General features: G+C 44.0%; 1 protein-coding gene across 1 annotated transcript in view; it reads left to right on the plus strand.

Moving 5' to 3' along the window:
- The window catches only part of ppip5k1b (diphosphoinositol pentakisphosphate kinase 1b), a 78,055-nt gene extending 64,461 nt beyond the window's left edge, over positions 1-13,594 (plus strand). The window contains exons 29-32 of the mRNA XM_056282589.1: positions 2,601-2,730; positions 6,875-7,012; positions 7,275-7,388; positions 12,324-13,594. Of these exons, the coding sequence (XP_056138564.1) occupies positions 2,601-2,730; positions 6,875-7,012; positions 7,275-7,388; positions 12,324-12,415 (474 nt within the window). The 3' untranslated portion in view covers positions 12,416-13,594. The remainder of the gene's footprint in view (positions 1-2,600; positions 2,731-6,874; positions 7,013-7,274; positions 7,389-12,323) is intronic.
- The last annotated feature ends 12,335 nt before the right edge of the window (positions 13,595-25,929 follow it).

Raw genomic sequence — 25,929 nt, forward strand, 5'->3', positions numbered from 1 at the left:
GTGAAGAGTTGCCAGATGGCTGGAAAACCACTGCAGAAATAGTGAGGGAGACAGCTAGGAAGGTACTTGGTGTGTCATCAGGACAGAGGAAGGAAGACAAGGAGACTTGGTGGTGGAATGAGGAAGTACAGCAAATTACACAGAGGAAAAGGTTGACAAAGAAGAAGTGGGATAGTCAGAGAGATGAAGAAAGTAGACAGGCGTACAAGGAGATGCAGCGTAAAGCAAAGAGAGAGGTGGCAAAGGCAAAGGAAAAGGCGTATGGTGAGTTGTATGACAGATTAGACACTAAGGAAGGAGAAAAGGACTTGTACCGATTGGCTAGACAGAGGGACCAAGCTGCAAAGGATGTGCAGCAAGTTAGGGCGATCAAGGATAGAGATGGAAATGTGCTGACAAGCGAGGAGAGTGTGCTAAGAAGGTGGAAGGAATACTTTGAGGGGCTGATGAATGAAGAAAATGAGAGAGAGAGAAGGTTGGATGATGTAGGGATAGTGAATCAGGAAGTTCAGCGGATTAGCAAGGAGGAAGTGAGGGCAGCTATGAAGAGGATGAAGAATGGAAAGGCAGTTGGTCCTGATGACATACCTGTGGAGGCATGGAGATGTTTAGGAGAGATGGCAGTGGAGTTTCTAACTAGATTGTTTAACACAATCCTGGAAAGTGAGAGGATGCCTGAGGAGTGGAGAAGAAGCATACTGGTACCGATTTTCAAGAACAAGGGCGATGTGCAGAACTGTAACAACTACAGAGGTATAAAGTTGATCAGCCACAGCATGAAGATTTGGGAAAGAGTAATAGAAGCTAGGTTAAGAGGAGAGGTGACGATCAGCGAGCAGCAGTATGGTTTCATGCCACGAAAGAGCACCACAGATGCGATGTTTGCTTTGAGAATGTTGATTGAGAAGTATAGAGAAGGCCAGAAAGAGTTGCATTGTGTCTTTGTAGATTTAGAGAAAGCTTATGACAGAGTACCGAGAGAGGAGGTGTGGTATTGTATGAGGAAGTCAGGAGTTGCAGAGAAGTATGTAGGAGTGGTGCAGGATACGTATGAGGGAAGTGTGACAATGGTGAGGTGTGCGGTTGGAATGACAGATGGGTTCAAGGTAGAGGTGGGATTACATCAAGGATCGGCTCTTAGCCCTTTCTTGTTTGCAATGGTGATGGACAGGTTGACGGACAAGATCAGGCAGGAGTCTCCATGGACGATGATGTTCGCGGATGACATTGTGATCTGTAGTGAGAGTAGGGTGCAGGTTGAGGAGAGCCTGGAGAGGTGGAGGTATGCACTAGAGAGAAGAGGAATGAAAGTCAGTAGGAGCAAGACGGAATACCTATGCGTGAATGAGAGAGAGGACAGTGGAATGGTCAGGATTCAAGGAGTGGAGGTGACAAAGACATCTGAGTTTAAATACTTGGGGTCAACTGTCCAAAGTAACGGGGAGTGCAGTAGAGAGGTGAAAAAGAGAGTGCAGGCAGGTTGGAGTGGGTGGAGAAGTGTGTCAGGAGTGATTTGCGACAGAAGGGTACCAGCAAGAGTTAAAGGGAAAGTTTACAAGATGGTTGTGAGACCAGCTATGTTATATGGTTTGGAGACAGTGGCACTGACGAAAAGACAGGAGGCGGAGCTGGAGGTGGCAGAGTTGAAGATGCTAAGATTTTCACTGGGAGTAACGAAGAAGGACAGGATTAGGAACGATTATATTAGACGGACCGCTCAGGTTGGACGGTTTGGAGACAAAGCAAGAGAGGCAAGATTGAGATGGCTTGGACATGTGTGGAGGAGAGATGCTGAGTATATTGGGAGAAGGATGCTGAATATGGAGCTGCCAGGGAAGAGGAGAAGAGGAAGGCCAAAGAGGAGGTTTATGGATGTGGTGAGGGAAGACATGCAGGTGGCTGGTGTGACAGAGGAAGACGCAGAAGACAGGAAGAAATGGAAACGGATGATCCGCTGTGGCGACCCCTAACGGGAGCAGCCGAAAGTAGTAGTAGAGGACGAAAAGGACCAGATGAATATATAGGCTTTGAGGCTTTTCAACAGCTGCCGTCACCATGACAACCACGGATGCACTTGGCTGAAAGTCAACAGAACATGATTACTAGTTCGACCGAAACACCTACAAGAAAGCAGTCGCATTACTGCAGTCAAACAATATCTCCAACTCAGACAGCCTTGCTGGGGGTTTAGTCCAATCAGATTGCAGCTGATTTGTAAACAGCCTTTTGGAACCAACTGAGGACTTGGCTATTTCATCTACCCCCAGGTTGGTCCCGCCTACATTATTTAACCCTTTACTGGTTGTATTTGAGACCTTTTTGATGAGCATTGATCATTGTTGTTGGGTGAAACAAATTTCACGCAATTAATCGACTCCTTGAGTACTCTTTTGGGATAGATTCTCTTTAACGCATAAATGTTCACAAAAAATCTGCCAAACATCATGCACGTCTCAAGCACAGGTCCATTCTGTGGCTCCTCCTGTCGTTCTGCTGTTCCACTGTGGTCTCTTTTCCTCTCCCCTCGCTCTGCCTCTCGTTCCCCAGAGCCCCTTGAAGAGCACCATGTAGCCCAGCTGCTGGGGTGGCTGCCCGGGCAGCTGACCCTCTCGGGGAGTCCCCCTCTGGCTGTGGACAGGGCCATGGCAGCCCACCTGCACCACTGCCCCTACCACCTGCATCACCTCAAGAACTGGCAAGTGTCTGGCCAGGACCCCGAGTGCCTCTACGGTTAGCTCTAGTAGAACCCCGCTCAACCCAAATCCCCCCCTATTGTCCCCCCCCCCACTTCTCCATGTCTCTCTTATCTGTATTCATGAAGTATTGGGGCTCTGGATTGAAAGGCAGATGAGTCTGAGCCTTGCACAGCATTCAATGCTTGTCTCTTGCATGTTCTTTTTCTTTCTTTTCTTTCTTTCTCTTCCCTCTGTCTATCTTTTACCATCCTATGTCTCTGTCTCTGTCACAGTCTCTGTCGAGTCTCTCTCTCTCTCTCTCTCTCTCTCTCTCTCTCTCTCTCTCTCTCTCTCTCTCTGTCAATCTCCATGTCTGTCACTCTGCTTGAGTGTTCCCCGTTGCTCTTTTTGCATGCGCCTCCAATAGTTTCCCCTCTATTTTTTTGTCTCCGTCTCTTTGCATGCCTTCTAGACAATATGATGCTAGTATTAAAGAATGGTCAATCCTCTTCTTCTGCTCACCATAATCCCACCTTTGCTCATTTATCATTTATTCAGACTTTCCATGTAAAAGGACTTAACAGCCACTAACTTAAGCCCATGCTTCTTTTTATTTTTATTTTTTTTGGGGGGGAGGGGGGTTGGTGATGTTGGGGCAAACTTTTCTTTTCCCTACCCGCTACGCCTTTTGAGTAGTGATGATAGTGATAGTATTTTGTGAAGCCTTTACATTGGGAACTGCCCAATGGAGACTATTCGCTGAACATTTATGCTTGATGAATAATGTGCCCGCAGAAACAAGTTCTTCCATGGAGGAGTTTCAAATAGGAGTGGACTACAACGTGTGCATGCTCCTTCGCTACGGCACAGAAATCACTCCTCAGTGAACCTGAGCAGATTACAGAGCTCTAGAGCACACATTTTGTCTGGCTCTCGCTGTTGTGAAATATTTCTTGTGAGACTGGAAGCATTGGTGGGACTGATTTGGCGATTGCTCTGTGGGAGGCCATGACCACATGCAGTACCGCCATCCTTAGCACCCATCCTGGCCAGATTGTGGATGTTTGAGTCTGAGATGGAGAAAATAACCGGGTCATCATCTCATCCCTCATGCTAATTGGCTAATTTAGCTGGAGCCTGTTTCATAAACTGCTGAATTTGTGGAAGGTTTCTGTGAAAGGTTTCGATACACTTCGTGTCATCTTAATTTAGACTGTGTATATAGCCTAGGAAAACCGTCCATAGGGTTAGTGGTTGTGTCAGGAATGGCATCCGACGTAGAATTTTGCCAGTGTATGCGGATAGACAAAACCATACCGGATCGGTCATGGCTCCATTCCAGATTTCTCCAGGCCCAGGTTAACAATGGCTGCCATTGGTGCTGTGCCCTCACAGGGTACTGATGGAAACTATAAAATCCGATGTGGTGACCCCTGAGAAACAGGGAATAAGCCAAAAGAAGAAGACATAGCCTAGGAATGTGGCAAATTAAGAGGCGATTCACCCAGACCACTAATAGTCACTTTGACATGTTATTTGAAGTTGTGCAAGATCCTAATATGTGTTTGTACTTAATCATTTTATTCCTTCAATCCTCCATATCTCCTTTCTCCTGGCAGTCCTCCATTCTCCATGTGCGTCAGGTAAACGGTTGAGTGAGTGGTGCAGTGTAGCATCTCGGTGTTTTCCGCTCCCACTGCAGCTGGTGTGTGAGCTGAATTTGATATCCTTATGGAGAGGGAGGAGGGAAAGATGACGGCTGCGCCTTCTTTTTCCAAGGCTTTTTTTTTTCTGTAGAGCTGTTTCATTTAAAAGTATACATACTGTACTTATCTGCTAGCTCTGTTGCAATTGCTATCCTGACTTTGAACAGTGTTTATGAAAATTAATTGAGAGATGAGTCACACACAAACCGTAAAGCCAAGACGGACAGGAAAGTTGATCATGTGCAGACAGTCAACGTCAGGTCCCTCTGGAGGCCTATATACATACAGTGGTATGGAGCTTAGCGTGTTGAGCACCCAAAAATAGATTTTGATATCAGCTGACTGATACGCAGATATTCTTTTCATTCTGTCAACAGAGGCCTTAGGGAAGATCAACCTCTCATTAAACATGAATCTCTGCTTAGCCTTAATAAATAGAACAGCCTTGAACAACTCACAGTCAGTGTTAGCATATTGTACACGTTGCATTTACAGCTTATCATCAGTAATGGGTATTACCATATTTCGTGTCAACACACTACATGGACGAGTACAAGAGGAAACCCACTAATAACATAGTTTAGAAGTTTAAAAATTGTTAAAAGTAAAAACAACAACAACAAAAAATCAAAACAAAACCAAAGAGAAATCTTTTCTCTAAGGCTGTGAATGAGTCCTTTCCATTAAACACAGGTGTCATAAGTAGCAGCTTTGGTCAATTGCCTTGTCATTATGACCGGTGCTGAATGCAGGGCTGGCTGGAATGATCTGAATGGCAAGATGAATGGGTCTGCAATGACACGTAATTTCCATCATTTATTAGTTTATCATAGTGTTTTGCTTTGATGGGCTCCACTGAGTGTCACCAGAGTGGAGTGGATTTGCATTAGGTTTGTGTGAGTCAATCGTGCTGTGACAGTTTATTTGAAAATGTAAGCTCTGTTTTTTTTATTACCATTGCTTGGTGTTCTTTGAAAGTGCTTGAATAAGTTCAAGTTGAATGCGCATATTTTAAGTCCCCATGAAATCGAAATAGATATTTAAGTTTTTTTTATCACATACGTCTTGCACTTATCATCACCTATATGGCAGTATCTGGCCCAGCAAGGGCAAAAAGGTTGTTTCTTAATGGTATTTTAGAGTCTGTCATTTCCTGGAAAATTATAATAAAACATTAGTGACTCATCCTGCACTTGGGAACGTGTACTAATTTTGCGTCAAATGAAATGCTTTCTCGAGTTTTTATGTCCCTCCTTCATGATTATAAATTCTCTGCCAGTTACTGACCAGTGAACAGGACCTACAAGCCAGCTAGCAGTTATGGGTCGTAGCTGTGTTTTTTGGTTGTGCCAACTCTCACAACCCCAGTGGGTCACCTCGGCCGGGGAAATACATGAGAAGGGCCCAGCGCGCATCCAGTGTCGTTGCCGCCACACACTGTTGTACCCAGTCCTCTCCGCCTCCAAACCTTCCAGTGTGGTGTCAGACACCATCTCGTGGGGCCCCCTTCCATCAGCGCTATTAACTATTCTAAATGCCAATCAACATCTGTGACAAGTCCCTCCCTAGCTTCCTGTTTTTACAGGAAACATGTAAATATGCAGGATCAAATAGCACTCTGCTAGCCATTTCATGGGGTCTTTAAAAGTGAAAGCCCATAACTTTCAGAAGCTCAATTTGTTTTGCCCCAGTAAGTTTATACATTCAAAGAATTTGACTTGAATTTCATTCTTCAATATTAAGTGAAAGAAATACATTGAATTCCAAATGTAACATAGATGTTATGAATACTTACATGCACTGACAAAAACCTATTTGCTTATAGTAAAGAATGAATTAAATAGGGTCCCACTTTAGCACCCTGTGGGATTCCTGCATTATTACTGTATACCCATTGGGGCAGGAGGTCAATTCACTTTCCTTTCACTCAATTTTGGAGTTGATTTTTTTTTTTCAAAATTTGAAAAAGGAAAATATTGCATTGTGAAAAGTTTCCAATAGTATAAGAAAGTATTGTTTCCCGAGGAAGACATTACCTAGCTTCATTAAAAATTTGAATACTGTAACGTGATCCAAGCCATTATGTGACATTTTTCTATTTTGTCAACATTGTAATCAACAAATAACACCAAATTGGTATCATTTTGGTCTACTAACTGTGGTAGAACATAAACCCCAGCTGCCAGCTTGTTGTGGATATGTCTAGACTTTGGTTGTAAAGTTTATCACCTCCATTAAATGCTTTGTCAGGTTACCAGCTGTCATTTGGAGATCTTATGCAATCAGAAAAAAAAAGTTTGGTTGGTAAAATAGTGTTAGTGGCTAGTGAGATTTTGTCAAATACTTGGAACCATGGCTGGTGGAGGGAAAAAAAGTCAATTTCCTTTTCAGAAATAAAAGATGCTAAAAGGTATTAAAAGGAAACAGACCTTCCAGCTCTGATGGAGGGGTGTTGCAACTGGTTGTGTTTGTCTCTCCTGTTTCCCGCTGCAGGCTTCGAAGGCTGCTCCATGGTGCCCTCCATCTACCCACTCGAGACACTGCACAATTCGCTCTCTCTAAAGCAGGTGGATGAGTTCCTCAACACAGTGTGTGAGAGCAGGAGTGAGGCACATGCTAAGACCATGAAGGGTAGGTCTAGGTTGGAGCACACGACTCCATGAATAAGCATGTGAGGCCTGCACTATACGTATTCTGACTGCTGTATTCTGCTCAGTTTTTTTCCAAGTTATTTTACCCAATCTGTTTTTCTGAGCTTAAAAGACGGAAAAAAATTCTAATCTAATTTGATCAACCATTTCCTGGTGTAGGAAATGGGTCTTTAGTAACAGCTTGTTAGCTAAGGTTCATGGGTTGTGTAGCGAGTAATGTGTATCTGTGGTTATTCCTCCAGCCTTATCTGCACTATTTGACTCCCAGAGCCAGTCATCAATTTACAACTCGCAGCAACCCCTCTCCTCCTCAGGCTCAGAGACATCTCTCCGACCACCCGGCCGCCCTCTATGGCGTGAGTATACTAATCCTCTCACTGTCATACATTTATTAAAATTGATTTACTTTCATACAGTGCTCTTCATAGATTCACAAATCATTTCACAGGTTTCTGTTACATTACCTTTTGCTCATATGTGTTTTTTACTGTCAGAGGAGATACAAATAGCACCAGGTGATGATTTGGCTGGTATGAACATGGGATGGCACAATTATGCCAAATGGAGTGCATTTATATAGCGCTTCTACATTTGCAATGGCTGATCAAAGTGCTTCATAATTAATACCTCACATTTACCCATGCACTCACACTCCATGTTTGACACTTGTGAAAGGTAACAACCAGCTCATCGGGAACAGTTAGGGGTTGGGTGTCTTGCTCAGGGACACCTCGACATTTTTGCCAGGGGGAGCCGAGAAGCAAACCAGCAACCCATCAGTTATTGGATGACCTGCTGTACCTCCTGAGCAACTGTTGCCCAGTTGACTTTTTTTTTAGAGCCTGACCAATAAATCGGCGTGCAGATATTATAAGCACCGAATCCTCCTCTCCACACTCACTGAGCCTGGTATCTCAGGAACTGCCCTCCGTTGGTTAATTTCCTACCTCTCAGGGAGATATTTTAGAGTATCTTGGAGGGAAGAAGGGTCCAAACAGGACGGCTTATCCACAGGAGTTCCTCAAGGGTCAGTGCTTGGTTCCCCTCTCTTCTCAATATACACCACCTCACTTGATGCAATCATCTGCTCCCATGGTTTCTCATACCATTGCTATGCTGACAATACCCAGCTCTTCCTGTCATTCCTGCCAGAAGACCACACAGTCTCAGCTCGGATCTCATCATGCCTTGCATGGATGAAAGAATGCCACTTCAACTTTACCTCTCTAAGCCTGAGCTCCTTGTCATCCCAGCGACAACCTCTTTAAAACAAGAGATCAGTATCCAGCTCGAATCAACCCAACTCATGCTCGCAAAATCTGACCAAAACTTCGCTGTCGTGATTGATGACCAACTAACCTTTAAAGTTCATATGGCTTCAATTGCTTGGTTGTGTCGATTTTCCCAATACAACATTAGGAATATCAGACTGTACCTGTCTGAGCATGCAGCACAACTCCTGGTAAAGGCTCTCATAATATCATGCATTGAATACTACAACTCCTGACTGGCAGGCCTCCTTGCATGTGCGTTCAAACCTCTACAGATGATCCATAACGCAGCAACACGTCTGGTCTCCAACCAGCCCAAAAGAGCACATGTCACCCCGCTGTTCATATACCTAGACTGGCTCCCAATTGCTGCCTGCATGAAATTCATAACCCTGACACTCGCTTACAAAACGACACCTAAAACAGCTTCCGCCTTGCTGAACTCTCTCATTCCGGTCTACACTCCCTCCCACTTACTACGCTTTGCCAATGAAAACTGGCTGGTACTACCACCGCAACCGGGCCCTAAGTCGCTAGCTAGACTCTTCTCTAATGTAGTTCCCGTGGTGGTGGAACGAGTTACCAAACTCTGTTCGATCGGCAGAGTCCCTCTCCATCTTTAAGAAAAGACTGAAGACCCAGCTCTTTCGTGAACACCTCTGCTCTTGATGGACTGAAAAAAAAAACTGCTTCTATGCACTCTATGCATTGCCTCTGTGCACTGCCTCTTTGCACCTGCGTCCTATCGCAGTCAAACTTCGCTTTATCGCACTTACTCGTGTTGTTTTCTCCTGCCTAGATCCTCACTTGTGTTCTATCAGCCATCAGATGTAACTTGTTTTGGGTAAAAGCGTCTGCTAAATGAAATTATAAATTGTTACAAATGTTAGGGAAAATCTTTGTTTATAATGCTTCCCCCCCGCCCCTTTTCTCCCCAATTGTATCTGGCCAATTACCCCACTCTTCCGAGCCATTCTGATCTCTGCTTCACCCCCTTTGCCGATCTGGGGAGGGCTGCAGACTACCACATGTCTCCTCCGATACATGTGGAGTCGCCAGCCGCTTCTTTTCACCTGACAGTGAAGAGTTTCGCCAGGGAGACGTAGAACGTGGGAGGATCATGCTATTCCCCCAAGTTCCCCCTCCCTCCCGAACAGGCACCCCGACCGACCAGAGGAGGCGCTGGTGCACCGACCAGGACACATACCCACATCTGGCTTCCCACCTGCAGACACGGCCATTTGTGTCTGTAGGGATGCCTGACCAAGCCGGAGGTAACACGGGGATCCGAACTGGCGATCCCTATGTTGGTAGGCAATGAAATAGACCGCCATGCCACCCGGACACCCTATGATGCCTTTCTGAAAAAAATGAATATTGCTTGATGTATCGTTATTGTATTTTTAAATCTTCAAATATTCGAATCGGTATCGGTCTTAAAAATCCTATATCAGTTGGGCTCTACTTTTTTCATTTGTAATACAAATATGATTTGATCTAATTGGTTGTTTGGTAGATAGCTGCAGCCTAAACTATGCTTGAATGTTGAAGTCTGCATGCTACTGATAACATTAACACTAATACTGTTAGCTACCAACATCCATTACATTACTGTAAACATCAGCAGTAGAAGGATGGGCTTCTTGTAATCAGAGGAGTCGAACTTTTAAATCCCAACAGTAGAAGACTGTGGATTGACTAGGTAGCTCGCAGAGGAAGGCTGCTTCTGAAAAAGCTGATGCATGCTCATCAGAACCTTCCCCAAAGTAAGGGTTAAAAAGAAAAAGAACCTTATCACTACCACCCAGTTTAAGCATGACCTTGAGCTTGATTCAAAAGGTATTCATTTATCTAGGGCTGACCTGGTAGTCAGAGATCAAAAGGTCACAAGTCCAATCCTAGCATGCCCTATCAGGGCATCCTCGAGAATAACTCTTGAGGTGCTTTAAATTAGTCTCATCCATGCTGAAAAGGTCTTTCAAGGGAAGTTTCAGCCTGCATTTTCAACGTGTTGCTAAACAGTGGTCTAAAAAAAAACAATCCACCTTTTTCAAGCTCCCAAACTGTCAGATGGGCTCAATAAGAGGATGTTTATATGTGGCGAGGCACCCTGTGGTGCCAATATTATTTTAGACTTGGTAAAGTGGAACAAACCATTCCCCTTAAGGCCCACCCCCTCCTCTCCAAATCTTCCCCTCCCTTTTAGCTCTCTCTCGTTCTCGCTCTCTCACTCGCTGTCTCGCTCTCTTCATTTCTCAGTTGCACTTTTTTTCCCCTCTGTCTTTTTTCCACTGACACCATTTCTCTCTGTCACTCTCGGTTGTTGTAGCCACTGCCTTATCTGTCTCCTCAGGACCCATTTAGCCATTTACCCATTTAGCCTGTTTATCTGCCAGCGTTGGAGGTTAAAGCCAGATGAATAGGATACTTGTTCTGCTGGTGGTCTGTCCCTTCCCCTATAGGCTCCAGCTGAATTCAGCGCAAAGGTCCCAACTTAACAAGAAAAAACAAAGCTGTGCAATTAAAATGAGCTGCAAGTTGTTCATTTGCCCTTTTAGTCTGTGGGGGGAGGAAGGCAGAACTTCAAGATTTGATTTTAAAATTCTTTATAAAATACTAAAACTTTAAAATCTGCACTTCTGAAAGCCTTGTTCTCCAGCCTTATGTTCTGGTCAGCTGTAAAAGTTGAGGTCAGGAATGGGCATAGGGTCAAACTCAAGAGGTTTGGGTGCATTGATTTAGTCGATGTGCAGGGGCACTGTGGGTGATCTTTTATGCTGCGTTCCAGACAACTTGGAAGTCGAGATTTTCTGACCTCCTGCTAGAAAAAGTACAATGGAACACCACTCAAAGTCGGAGTTCCTACTTGTAAACTCGGGGCAAATCCACCTACTCCAACTTCATGGAGAAGTAGTTGTCTGACGTCACACAACAATGGCAGCACCTGTCGAGGCACACAGTGTTAATGGTAAACCATCAACTAAGGCAACGTAAAGTATATTTGCCTGTATTTAATTACAATAATACATACTATCATATATTAAAACCTGTTCTTTTTTTGGGGGGGGGGGGGCTTTCCTCTCATTTTCTCCCAATTGTACTTGGCCAATTACCCTATTTTTCTGAGCCCTCCCAGTCTGCTCCACCCCCTCCATTGATCCGGGGAGGGCTGCAGACTACCACAATGCTTCCTCCGATAAATATGGAGTCACCAGCCGCTTCTTTTCACCTGACAGTGAGGAGTTACGCCAGGAGGACATAGCACATGGGAGGATCACACTATTCCCCCCCAGTTCCCCCTACCCCCTGAACAGACGCCCTGACTGACCAGAGGAGGTGCTAGTGCAGCGACCAGGTCACATACTCACATCGGGCTTCCCACCCGCAGACACGACCAATTGTGTCTGTAGGGACGCCCGACCAAGCTGGAGGTAACACGGGGATTCGAACCGGTGAGCCCCGTGTTGGTAGGCAATGGAATAGACTGTTACGCTACCCAGATGCCCCGGTAAAACTTGTGTCACAATATGTTGACAATGGTATTAAGTAGCTGGTTATGGTAAACAATCACTGCACAGTATCTCTGCACAAAAGTTATTCCTCTGCATATATATGTTCCTCCTTGCATATATAAATGAAAGTTTATATATGCAAGGAGGCTACACTGCTGACAATTCAATTGTTTACACACTTGCCAATAAAAACACAAGTTTATCACGGTCAGCCATGTTCTTTGATTACGTTTGGCATCGTGTACCTGGAAGGCTTGGAGGTCGGAAATTGGAAATTCCAACAAGGAAATTCTGACCTCAGAATTTGAATGGAGTGCAGCTTTAGTTTCTAAGGATGTAAAACTAAGTATCTTTGTATACGTCTGCACAAGTGTGTTTATTTGTGTGCTTGTGTGTGTATCTGCCTTTCTTTATGCATATGTGTATACCTCTGTGCGTGTTTGTCTCTCTTCTACGTGTGTGTGTGTGTGTGTGTGTGTGTGTGTGTGTGTGTGTGTGTTTGAGACAGACAGCAGCGTCCCCTCCAGCACTGTGTCCAGTGCAGGCCCCTCCTCCCCACTGGCAGAAAGCGCCGCCCTCCACTTCAGCTTCAGTGAGTAGACCTTCTGTCTCCCCGCAACATCTGACTCCAGCGGTGAGGCCAAGGATAGAATCTGTACCAGGAGACCCCAGGGACCTTTGTTCATCCATCTGCCCATCCATTCATTCCTCCACATGTCTGTCCACACCCGTGAGATGGGTCTGTCTCTGTCTCTCTGCTAAACTCTGTTGTTAGATCGTTTTTGCTGTTCGAGCGCAGGCCTGTTTTATAGAATTGACTCAGCCTGAAGGTCCACACGAGAACTCGAGGAATCATTTTAGCTGATGAGCACTGTTTTCACTTCCTTGAGATAAGATGATAGAGATTGGTCAAAGTTTCCATAATTTGCAGTGCTGGGCTTTGCATGCATAAAATATGCATCCCAGGGTCTATTCAGTGACTTGAGCCACTCGAAAAAGTGAAGAGAGGTAATCGACTTCTCAGAATGGTTGCATTGGGAAAAAAATCCTTGAAATTGTCTTATTAAGTATAAACAGTGTTTGTGCTGGATTGTGGGTTTTACTTTGATATTATACTGTAATTTACCAAAGATGACAGTTTACGTTGAGTAATTTAGTGGAATGCTGAAACTCAGAAAAATAATCGGATTATTCTTTGACACTTTTGGGTCACATTGACCGCAAAGTCCTGGAAATTTACCGCGTTGACTTCGGCGTTAAACTGTTTATTCCACAGTACCCGCTAGGAATCAAGTGCTGTTTTCAATAAGCAAACCAGATGTTATGTCAAGAGTTGTAAAAGTCTACAATCTAAACTCCGTTTAAGCAGGTTTTTCCTGCGGGCCAGTTTTTGAGAAAGTAATCTTTATTTCTCTCTGACGTATATGTAATCTGATTACTGTTTTTTACAGTAACTGGATTAGATTACGGTCATCATTATTTTTACGAGCCGTTATGCTTAAACCATTGTACCGCCAACCCTTACCCTGTATCTATATTCCAAAAGAACTTGTGCTGTATAAATAAAGGCTTTCATTTCAAAAGCATACATCCAAGAAAATGAAGAATGATACTAAAAATGTATTTTTTTACCAGATGTGATTACCTCAATACAAAGACATCACGAAACATTAAACATTTATTTTTTATATTTTAACTTAAAAGCTGCGTCTCAAGACTGAGGATTGATGGAATGCAAATATTCTCCTCAATTTTCCTGCTAGTTTGATAGTAGATGGATCAAGACAGCTATTCTAGAGTCAGATACTTCTACTCGAAGATATTTCTAGTTTAAGATTGTTTTCACGCTGCAAAGCTACTTAGCCAGATAGCATGAGTAGGTGTAGAAGCAGATCACATGTGCTGGTAGGTGTATCAGCAGATCACATGTGCTGGTAGGTGTATCAGCAGATCAAATGTGCTGGTAGATGTAGCAGCAGATCACGTGCTGGTAGATGTATCAGCAGATCATGTGTTGGTAGATGTATCAGCAGATCACATGTGCTGGTAGGTGTATCAGCAGATCACATGTGCTGGTAGATGTAGCAGCATATCACATGTGCTGGTAGATGTAGCAGCAGATCACATGTTCTGGTAGGAAGGTGTATCAGCAGATCACATGTGCTGGTAGGTGTGGCAGCAGATCACGTGCTGGTAGGTGTGGCGGCAGATCACATGTGCTGGTAGCTGTAGCAGCAGATCAGGTGCTGGTAGATGTAGCAGCAGATCACAGTTGCTGGTAGATGTAGCAGCATATCACATGTTCTGGTAGGAAGGTGTATCAGCAGATTACATGTGCTGGTAGGTGTGGCAGCAGATCACATGTGCTGGTAAGTGTATCAGCAGATCACATGTGCTGGTAGCTGTAGCAGCAGATCACATTTGCTGGTAAGTGATACGTTCCTGTATCTACAAACTCCATCTTTTCACAGTTAATACGCTTCAACACAGTGTATCTTCATTTTTAACCATACGTGTAGATGACTCAGATAACAGTAATGGATGCATGGTTATAGCTGCAAAGCCTCCACTACGCTCCAGCCAGGGAACATGTTGGTTTGTCTTTGTGGAATAAGTTTGTACGAGCAGTCGGTTGGCAGTAAAACTGGAAGCTTCCTCGCAGTTTTGTTAGAAGAAATCTGTGCGCTATCAAGATAAAACAAGGGTGTACGGCTTCTTGTGCAAGATGTTGGTCCAATATTTCTTAGGGTTGACACGCAAACGGCAAAGCCCAGTGCAGCAAAGTATTGTGGGAAAGAGACCACTCTGTGTGTACAGTGCTGCTTTGGTTGTGGATTTCTACCAACACACATTTGCAGGACTGAACTTTGATAATCACCTTACCATGAAATACCCATCTTTTTGTAAAATATCAAGTCTCCATGTTTGAGTGTGACTGTTGTGAAAATATAGTGGGGCGAAGACCTGAGCCAGCTTGATCAAACAGTCTTCACAACTAGTCAGTTGCCAAAATTACCATTACTTCCAATTACTTTACAGTAACCAATTACTTGGTTACTGTAAAAACCTGTATACTAATGGATTTTCATAGGCACATTGTTGGACACTATTACTTTGAATATACCAGAGTAGAACACATCCCATTACTATCTTAACTTGACTTATTGAACCGAAATGACCTGATTGTAAAGAAGTCTGTGGTAAACTTGATTTGTATCAAGTCTGAAAGTAAAAACCACTCCATAGATGCTGGTGTAGATGTGATGAGACGTGAATATATGCATATTTTGGGCTATCACAGTTGATGCTGAGTCATCGAACTTCTTGTGTCTATAGTCTGCTGCCAATTCCAAAGTGAAAAAAAGTGCTTTTAATGTGCAATTAATTCAAAATACCGTTTCCATTAATGCAGTGATTTATGTTGTAGGATACACATATGATAGATTTTGGGCTGAAAAATAGCGTTTCTCAGAAAGTGAAACATGTTTTCCTTTATTATTAACGAAATTCAGAAAGATTTGATAATGGTTTTTTTTGTTTTTTTGTTTTCTGTACTACTTGTGATTGTGAAAGCCAGCTGGGGATCAGTTCACTTCCAGTTCATTCGGCTCAGGAAGTGGATTTTCTTTCAAACCCAGAAAGTGGTACTTTCAAAAAAATTGTCCACTTTGAGCGAAAATATTAAACTTGAATGTTCTATGAGGTTTCAGTGAGTATAATTTTTGTTATAACAATTCATAAAGACTTTTTTTTCCCCACTGGTGACGATTGTATGATTGTTTTTCTTACCGACAGCAACGCCAGATCACCCACAATCATAGAAAAGATTGCCTTTTAGGTATTATGGCCAGGAAAAGTTTTCTTTAAAGGTTATCTTTTTTTAAACTACTGTAATTCAGCTACCACAGGTTTTACCATAGTGACGCTGAAATGACCTGTTGCTTTATTTCCATTTGGAATTGAGTGATTTGTAAACTGCTCCCCGACCCTGGTTAAAACACATTGTAAAACAAGTCCCGAATGTCTTTGTGCTGTTGGATGGCTGTATGGTGTCTATTTTGCTGTCAAACAAGTCTGTTTGTTCTGATTCTCCACAGCAAGCATCCGGTTTCAGATATCAAGTAGGACATATTGATTTAATGTGCGGAGACATGCTTATGTAGTTCATTTTAGCTCTGTATTTATGTAATTATTTAATGTACTATTTAATATCAGCCAGAGAGATCTTCTTGCTGTGCAGAGCTGGGCTCAGAGGTTTGGTGATAAGCTGCCAGAGACCGGCACCCGTGTGGCTTATTAAAAGTTATTTTGGGCTTCAGCTCTTGAAGTTAAATTTGGACAGTGTTGTGTTGATGGTGTCTGTGTGTGTATTTCTGTTTCTGCGTGTCTGTCTTTCTCCATGGTTTAAAGAAATTAAAGAACTTAAACAATGTTGTGAAGCACCACACACACACACACACACACACACACACACACACACACACACACACACACACACACACAGGATTGTTTATACACCGATCACCCAAAACATTAGAACCACTGACATCATCATCATCATCAGTTCTGTAACCTATGGAGGTCGTAGGAGCACAGAGGATGCCTCAACCAGTCTCCTCCACCGTTCCCTATCCATCGCAGCTCTCCCCTCCTCCACTACGCTCCTCTGTAGCCATTCTCCGATGTTGTTTACCCAGGTTTTTCTCGGTCTCCCTCTCTTCCTGGTCCCTTCTACCAGGCCTTGCAGGATGTCCTTTCCGTTCAGCTAATGTGCCCAAACCAGTTTAATTTCCTTTTCTTCTTTTTTTTTACCACTGTCAGTAAACTATCGTGGTGACCAATAGCTTCCTTAACTCTGTTCAGCGCTTCAGTGTTGGTGACCTGCGCTGTGTATGGGATTTGCAGCATTCTTCTCTATGCTCTAAGTTCAGAGGCTTGTATTTTTTTTTCTCCATAGCTTTTGTTAGGGTCCAGGATTCTGCAGCGTATAGAAGAGTTGCTATTATGACTTCATTCTAAGGTTTTTATCTTTCCAGATCATGTTGAGCTTCTGGAAAGATAAAAACCTTGGAATGAAATCAAATATGAAGTCAGACGTAAAAAATGAAGTCAAAAATGCAACTGCTCCGCACCGTCATAATAGCAGCTCTTCTGTACGGTGCCGAATACAACACGATGACTCAACCGAACCACTGACAGGTAAGTCAATAACATTGATTATCTCGTTACAATGGCACCTGTCAAGGGGTGGGATATATTAGGCAGGAAGTGAACAGTCAGTTCTTGAAGTTGATGTGTGGGAAGCAGGAAAAATGGGCAAACATAAGGATCTGAGTGACTTTGACGAGGGCCTGATTGTGATGGCGAGACGACTGGGTCAGAGCATCTCCAAAACGGCAGGTCTTGTGGGGTATTCCTAGTATGCAGTCATCGGTGGCTACCAAAAGTGGTCCAAGAAAGGACAACCGGTGAATCAATGACAGGGTCATGGGTGCCCAAGGCTCACTGATGTGTGCGGGGAGCGAAGGCTAGCCCATCTGGTTCGATCCCACAGAAGACCTACTGTAGCTCAAATTGCTGAAAAGGTTCATTCTAGCTATGATAGACAGGTGTCACAACACAGTGCATCACAGCTTGCTGTGTATGGGGCTGCGTAGCCACAGACTGGTCAGAGTGCCCATGATGACGCCTGTCCACTGCCGTAAGTGCCCACAATGCCCATGTGAGCGTCAGAACTGGACCATGGAGCAGTAGAAGAAGGTGGTCTGGTCTGATGAATCACGTTTACTTTTACATCATGTCGATGACCAGGTGTGTATGCATTGTTTACCTGGGGAGAGAGGGCAGCAGGATGCACTATGGGAAGAAGGAAAGCCAGCGGAGGCAGCGTGATGTTCTGAGCCATGTTCTGTCGGCAAACCTTGGGTCCTGGAATTCATGTGGATGTTACTGTGATGTACCACCTACCCAAACGTTGCAGACCAGGTACACGTCTTCAAGGCAATGGTATTCCCTGATGCTTCTCCATGGATTGTCACCTTGTCATGGTGGAGAAGCTTGCACGGTCCTGAGATCCCAAGAGCAATACCATCTGCAGCTATGCCCCTGTTAGGGTCACCCAATGTGGTAAGATCAAGGGGGAGGTCCCTGACAAAGAGCAATCCAACCAAGGCCTCAACTGTAGAAGAGGCAGAGGATGATGGCTGACTTTAGGGAAGCACCACAATGGCTCAGAGAGCGGATGAAGGCTGCAGCAGAAATGGGCCCCCAAGTCGTCTTGGACTCCATGCCACTGGATCCTGACCCAGATCTGTCAGTGACCGTGTGGTTGCTGTCTGCACCAGTCTCCCCACATTAAAGTCACGCACAGGTTTCCTCCATAGGAGAGGATAGTCATACTTGCTTCGAGTGACCTGTGGTGATGACGATTCCCTGATAGCAGAGAGGCCAGAGGCCTCTTTCAGCAGCATAATGCGCCCTGCCACACTGCAAAAAATGTTCAGAATAGTTTGAGGAACATGACAAAGAGTTCAAGCTTTTGCCCTGGCCTCCAAATTCCCCAGATCTCAATCCGGTCAAGCATCTGTAGGATGTGCTGGAAGAACAAGTCCGATCCATGGAGGCCTCACTTCCCAATTTACAGGATTTAAAGGATCTGCTGCTAACGTCTTGGTGCCAGATACCAGAGGACACCTTCAGAGGTCTTGAGGAGTCCATGCCTCGATGGGTCAGAGCTGTTTTGGCGGCACGAGGGGGACCTACACAATATTAGGCAGGTGGTTTTAATCTTTTGACTGATTGGTGTATCTCCTTGTGCAGACGAGAATTTTCAAAATCCTGTTTCCCTAACCCCAGAACCATTAAATTGAACCCTAAATGAACCCTTTCCCTAACACTAACCCCAACCATTACCCTCACCTTGACCCTAAAATGACCCAAAAACCGCCCAGATTTTCACCTAATCTTAATCCCTAACCTTAACCCTGAGCCTAATTCTAATGCATTACTTTAATACTAGACCTAACCCTAACCCTGTTCTTAAACCTAACCTCCAAACCCTGAAATTAACCCTTTCCTGACTTTTACTATTCTAATGGGGACGTTAGGTCCTCACGAGTGCAGATAAATGAAAACACGCACACACACATTCAGTAAGACTAAGGAGGCCTGACTTCTTTTCCTGTGTGTGTGTGTGTGTGTGTGTGTGTGTGTGTGTGTGTGTGTGTGTGTGTGTGTGTGTGTGTGTGTGTGTGTCTCCCATGGCCCAGACACAGACATGCTACTGCTCCATAAACAAAGCCACTTGTCACCACCCACCTCCTTTCTCTCTCTCTCTCTCTCTCTCTCTCTCTCTCTCTCTCTCTCTCTCTCTCTCTCTCTCTCTCGCTCATTTCTTTTATCTCTCTTTCATTCCTCTCTCCCTCCATCTTACTATCCCTTCTAACCCATCACTCTCTGCCCACCTTTTTTCTCACACTTGCCCTCTCTCTTCCCTCCCATCCTTTTCTCCTCTCCCTTCTTGCCCCTACTGTTCTCTCCTCCTCTCCTCTTCTTATCTCTTTCTTTTCCTCCCCTTTCCTCTTTCTCCTCTCCTACATTCCCAAGTGGCTTGTGGAAGAGCGATGATTCAAGTCTCCTCTCCTGCGCCGGTGCGTCGCTATGGTGACGCCCCCAGATGTAACGGAGTCGGCTGGGGCGACGGTGGGCGAATGGAGTGCTGAGTTGTACCAGAGCGAGCGAGAGAGAGAGAGAGAGAGAGAGAGAGAGAGAGAACTGCCAACTCATTAGAGGCCAACAACTGATGTCATTAATCCTGCCGCATGGCAAGCACAGTCGATCTGTCTGTCTGTCTGTCTCTGTCCATCTCTTTGTGTCTGTCTGTCTCTCTGTCTGTCTGTCTTACTTTACCACATTCACACATGCGCTGTAATACACACAGCCACTCGTTTCATTGTAAACAGCTCACACACACACACACACGCACACACACACACACACACACACACACACACACACACACACACACACACACACACACCACCCTCTCCTCTCTCTCTCTCCCCTCTCACACACACACCAGACACATTACTTTAATTTATTCTCAGGGAGGACAACAGCTCGTGGAAAACCTTAACTTGTGCCATAATGAACTGGAAGCCCCCCCCCCCCCACCAGTCCAAAGAGGATGACACAGCCTTTTGCCTCCGCAACTGCTCTACAAATCAATAGAAGTGCCGCTCTATTGACTCTCCTGTTTCTATGGACCCTTTTACTCTGGGAAAAAAAAAACCCCGTAGAAAAGCAGCCTATGAAATGGATGACTCATGCGCCGGCTTCGCTAAAGCTTTTTTTTTTTGTGCCGGGTTGAAATCCCCTGCTTGCGATAGGGCCTGGGTAAACACTGTATTAAGATTATGGGGTGCACAGGATGTGGCCTTACTCTGTTAAAGTATCCCACCTTTCTAATCACTGAACTATTTTAAATGTGTTTCAGTCACAGCTGCTGGAGAGAGGGAAGAAAACAGAACGACGAGCCCATCGTCTCCTCCATTCATTGCTTGTAGAAGAGCGCTTTCCCCTCCTTTTCCTCACACCTCTCTCACCTTGCTCTCACCACCGGTTGCTTGTGGTATTAGAGAGCTGCCAGTGAGAGCTTGGCCGAATTACTGTAAACTATTAGCGGGGCCGATGGGGGGGGGGGGCAGCGTATAGTGTCCATCTAGGCTTGTGGAAGGCCTAAATAGGTTGCCATGGTAACAGAGGGGTCGGTAACAAGGGGAGAGACTGTTTTCCTCGGCAATGTGTGGGCATGGTCACCCCGCTCGCCCGACGAGAAAGAGAGAGAGAGCTACGCAGTGCTCCTGGCTGCCCTTGCAGGAAGGACAGCAGGATGGGGAAAGTGCAGAAGGACTTTTCCTTCAGCCTCCACTCCCTGCATGCGTGTGTGTGTTATAGGGTAGTGGTCTTCAAAGTGGAGGCCGCAGGGGGTGCCAGGGGGGCCTCAGCAAATTGGAGGGAAGATGAGGGAAAATGCTAATTAATAAATAAATAAATAAATAAAATCAAATTCATTCATTTTCCAATTATTATAAAATATAATTTCTAATAATATATAACTTTTATATGTTATTTATTTTACATTTGCTGTAGTATTGACGATGGGTTTTTAAAGACATATTGCTAAGTGAGGGCCCTGGCCAGAAGCTAATGCTATTTCGGGGGCCTTGGCATGGAAGAAACATTTGGGAACCCCTGTTCTAATGTGTAGGTACATCTCTCTCTCTTTCTCTCTCTCTCTCTCTCTCTCTCTCTCTCTCTCTCTCTCTCTCTCTCTCTCTCTCTCTCTCTCTCTGTGATAGTATTTTCTAGCTTGCCAGGTTTTAAAGTCTGCCAAGTTGAGTGGAGCCGGGATAAAATCTCCCTCTCGGGGACTGAGTGGGTTTTTTTAAGTGCTGTAAACCTGATGCAGTTGATGCGGAGCAGCTATGAATAAGAGACAAAGACAAATTGTGAGTCATTCATCATCGGTCGAAACCAGCGGCGCTGACTGCTCTCTGAGATCCTCTGGTGGGCCTGGAAAAGTCAAAGCTGATACCCCCCCCATGATGTCATTGATTCAAAGATATTGATTTGCTCTTTTCCTCCCCCAAACTAGCTGCTTGGTCAGTGTTTTTGTAAGTACCAGAGAAAAGTGGCTGAGGTGTTTTGATAGGCGGATATCTTGTGGCTTGGCATACGTCTTCTGTCGTGTTTCCACCTGATTAATCAAAGCTGACCGAGCCCAGAGGTTTTCTTCTCCCCTCTCCATTATTGAATCTCCAATGCCTCTTACCTCAGTTGTCTACCGGTTCTGTAATCTCCAGCTACAGTGGAGTGTAAAAGAAAACTGAGGAGGGTTTCACACAAGCCCATGAAGACCTGATTTTTTTTCTATTTACTATTTGGGTAAACAGATTAAACATAAATTTGATTTTTTTTTAATTACATTTGGCAATACCAGCATTGCTGGAAGGTTTGTTAGTTTACTGGAAAGTATGTCACAGCTTATTGGTTACTGATAGATATAGAAATTTTTTTTTTATCATCCTTTATGTTTTCAGCTTAAAAGGGTTGAAATCAACCTGAAACTGCACTCAAAGCGTATCTTGTTTCAGTGATGTGATGTATTTCCAGGTAAAATCCACAGGGTAAAACAGGATATATTAGGGCGGAACAAAACATAGAGAGATTTGACCTCACCCTCCAAGGTTTAACTGGATGGTGCAAAACATTTTATAACATTATTTTTTGCTCGCCCTCCCACTCAGACTAGTGACGCAATCACAAAAACTTGTCCATTTTAGTGGAAGTTAAGGTGATTAGATTTTGCAATAAAATAAGCAGAAAGCCAGTGGTGGGCTGTCAGAGCCATCAGTGCTTTCTCTGCTGGCCCTGTCAAATTCAGAATCATAATTTGTTTTTCAAAGTTAAATTGAAGTGTTCCTGAAATGTGTCTGAACTCAATAACTTGTTTTCTCGTGGGGCTGAGCAGGAATTTCCTTTATCATCTAAACACATCACAGCTACTTGGACCAGTACTATAGCGGTATTGCTAGCCTTTCGTTGAAGCCCAAAGCTGCAAACTGATTACAACTTTGAGTGACCGTATCATCAGCCAATCAAATGTTGACGTGTGGTGACTAACCCGATCTCGTGATATCGGGTTCGTGCTGACAGAACGCCCCAAAGAGTAGACGCCGCATTGGCTGTTGGGGCGCGAGAAATACGGCCGCCATCTTGGACCGGTCATCCAACGAGTTGCCTAGCAGCAGAATACACGACTGAGAAAGATGCCAGAACACTGTTCAGCATATTCCTGCTCCAATCGACGGACCGTCGAAAACAGGGCTCGGGGGATTACTTTTCACAAGTAAGATTGAACATCATTATTGGTTGTATTTTGTGAATATAATATTACTGTACTGTATTTATGTCCAACTGCGAAATCGTAGCCAGCTAGCTAGGCTATGCTCAGTGCCGGTGTTCACCCGGCTATGAACTGAGACGTTATAAATCATATTCCATAAAACTGACTTTACAACTGACAAAAGAATGCTATTGTACAAATAAAACAATATTAACGTTACTGGTGTAAACTACTAATAAGACACGTTAGTCCCTAGCTAACGGGTCTGACCGTTTAGCCGAGCGGTTAGTGACGTCGCCTTGTGGTGCAGTACACCTCGTATCGAATCCCGCACCGGGCAAGAAAACAACCGGTTACACTGGCATTATATTGACCAGCGAATGTTACACAGGTGGCCCAGCACAGACTGTATCATTCACATGTAATCCATCCTAACAACAGTAAGATAGGGGAGAACCGGGCCCAAAGTAACACGCCGCGAAATTAGCACAGAGCTTTTTTCGAAGGAAACAAAACAGGACGTGATGCAATTAAGTCAGTGTGTGTGTTTGTAAGACCTCTCCCTTCTCCCAAAAAATTGGCGCGATACGCAGTTATTTAAAAAAGTTATAGAGCGAAAGCTGTCCTGTGATGTGTGCCGTGCGAGCCTTGTCAGAGACGCTGTCCCATCATCACGTGACGAGAGCTGCCTACCACCTTCTAGCCCTGAAACACAACGGCGGGGGCGGCCTAGTGATTCCATCACAAGGCACAGTGAAGGTTTGATTTCATTATCTTGTTTTAAAAAAATATTTTCATCTTTGTATATTAAAGTTGCTTTGTTCTTTGTTCTTATTTTCTCTGTTCTGTAAAGTGTCTTTGAGCACTGTGTAAAGCGCTATATAAATATAATGTATTATTATTATTATAAGGTGCTGAGAGCTGCAGAGAAGGTGATTCGCCAAGCTGCAACAAAGCAAACTCCAAAGCTGTCTACAGTCACCCACATCGTCCGAGAGGAGGCTGGCACAGAGGATGTTTTTCTGCTTGGGGAACACATTGAGGAGACACAGTTTGGCATCGACAACCACCACTACAACTTGTTGTCTTTGGTTGTGTCTGTGTTTCTCAAGATAAGTTTGCACCACATTGCAAAACTCACCTCTCTTGACCTGCAGAAAGGGAGCACGAGAAAGAAACTCTGCAAAACAGTTCTCTTTCAAGGGTTTTAGGGGTTTCATGTCAAACTTTAATTAGCAACTTTTATTTTTTCCCCTACATTGTTATGCTACATTGTTTATATATTTATCTCTCTTTAAAATATATATGTATATCTGTATTTATTTTTTATTATTACATCATACTATTGGATATAATTACGATATTATTACAGTATTATACCACTTTATTATACACACACACACACTGTATACTTCCTACCCTCACATATAAATATTTTGTGTTGTTGTCAGTGTTTACGTTTGTCCATTGTGTGTAATGTACTGGTCACCTATGTAAGCAACTTTGTACATGTGTAAATATGGTTTGGGGCGGGGATTTATATATATTTTCATTTTCTCTGATATATAACATATGTTGTTATTATATATACTGTAGATATATAATGTGTTCATATATTGTTCATATATTTATATAGCCTAATCATATATTGTTTTTTCAACTTATTAAAATAGCTGACTTGACTGCCACTATCTGCTTCTGCCTCTCTATCATATTTTAGCGTGTGTGTGTGTGTGTGTGTGTGTGTGTGTGTGTGTGTGTGTGTGTGTGTGTGTGTATATATATATATACACTACCGTTCAAAAGTTTGGGATCACCCAAACAATTTTGTGTTTTCCATGAAAAGTCACACTTATTCACCACCATATGTTGTGAAATGAATAGAAAATAGAGTCAAGACATTGACAAGGTTAGAAATAATGATTTGTATTTGAAATAAGATTTTTTTTACATCAAACTTTGCTTTCGTCAAAGAATCCTCCATTTGCAGCAATTACAGCATTGCAGACCTTTGGCATTCTAGCTGTTAATTTGTTGAGGTAATCTGGAGAAATTGCACCCCACGCTTCCAGAAGCAGCTCCCACAAGTTGGATTGGTTGGATGGGCACTTCTTGCGTACCATACGGTCAAGCTGCTCCCACAACAGCTCAATGGGGTTCAGATCTGGTGACTGCGCTGGCCACTCCATTACCGATAGAATACCAGCTGCCTGCTTCTGCTCTAAATAGTTCTTGCACAATTTGGAGGTGTGTTTAGGGTCATTGTCCTGTTGTAGGATGAACTTGGCTCCAATCAAGTGCTGTCCACTGGGTATGGCATGGCGTTGCAAATTGGAGTGATAGCCTTCCTTATTCAGAATCCCTTTTACCCTGTACAAATCTCCCACCTTACCAGCACCAAAGCAACCCCAGACCATCACATTACCTCCACCATGCTTAACAGATGGCGTCAGGCATTCTTCCAGCATCTTTTCATTTGTTCTGCGTCTCACAAACGTTCTTCTTTGTGATCCGAACACCTCAAACTTGGATTCATCCGTCCACAACACTTTTTTCCAGTCTTCCTCTGTCCAATGTCTGTGTTCTTTTGCCCATCTTAATCTTTTTCTTTTATTGGTCAGTCTCAGATATGGCTTTTTCTTTGCCACTCTGCCCTGAAGCCCAGAATCCCGCAGCCGCCTCTTCACTGTAGATGTTGACACTGGTGTTTTGCGGGTACTATTTAATGAAGATGCCAGTTGGGGACCTGTGAGGCGTCTGTTTCTCAAACTAGAGACTCTAATGTACTTATCTCCTTGCTCAGTTGTGCAACGCGGCCTCCCACTTCTTTTTCTACTCTGGTTAGAGCCTGTTTGTGCTGTCCTCTGAAGGGAGTAGTACACACCGGTGTAGGAAATCTTCAATTTCTTAGCAATTTCTCGCATGGAATAGCCTTCATTTCTAAGAACAAGAATAGACTGTCGAGTTTCAGATGAAAGTTCTCTTTTTCTGGCCATTTTGAGCGTTTAATTGACCCCACAAATGTGATGCTCCAGAAACTCAATCTGCTCAAAGGAAGGTCAGTTTTGTAGCTTCTGTAACAAGCTAAACTGTTTTCAGATGTGTGAACATGATTGCACAAGGGTTTTCTAATCATCAATTAGCCTTCTGAGCCAATGAGCAAACACATTGTACCATTAGAACACTGGAGTGATAGTTGCTTGAAATG

Source organism: Lampris incognitus, chromosome 6 (genome assembly GCF_029633865.1).
Source record: "Lampris incognitus isolate fLamInc1 chromosome 6, fLamInc1.hap2, whole genome shotgun sequence".
Taxonomy (NCBI): domain Eukaryota; kingdom Metazoa; phylum Chordata; class Actinopteri; order Lampriformes; family Lampridae; genus Lampris; species Lampris incognitus.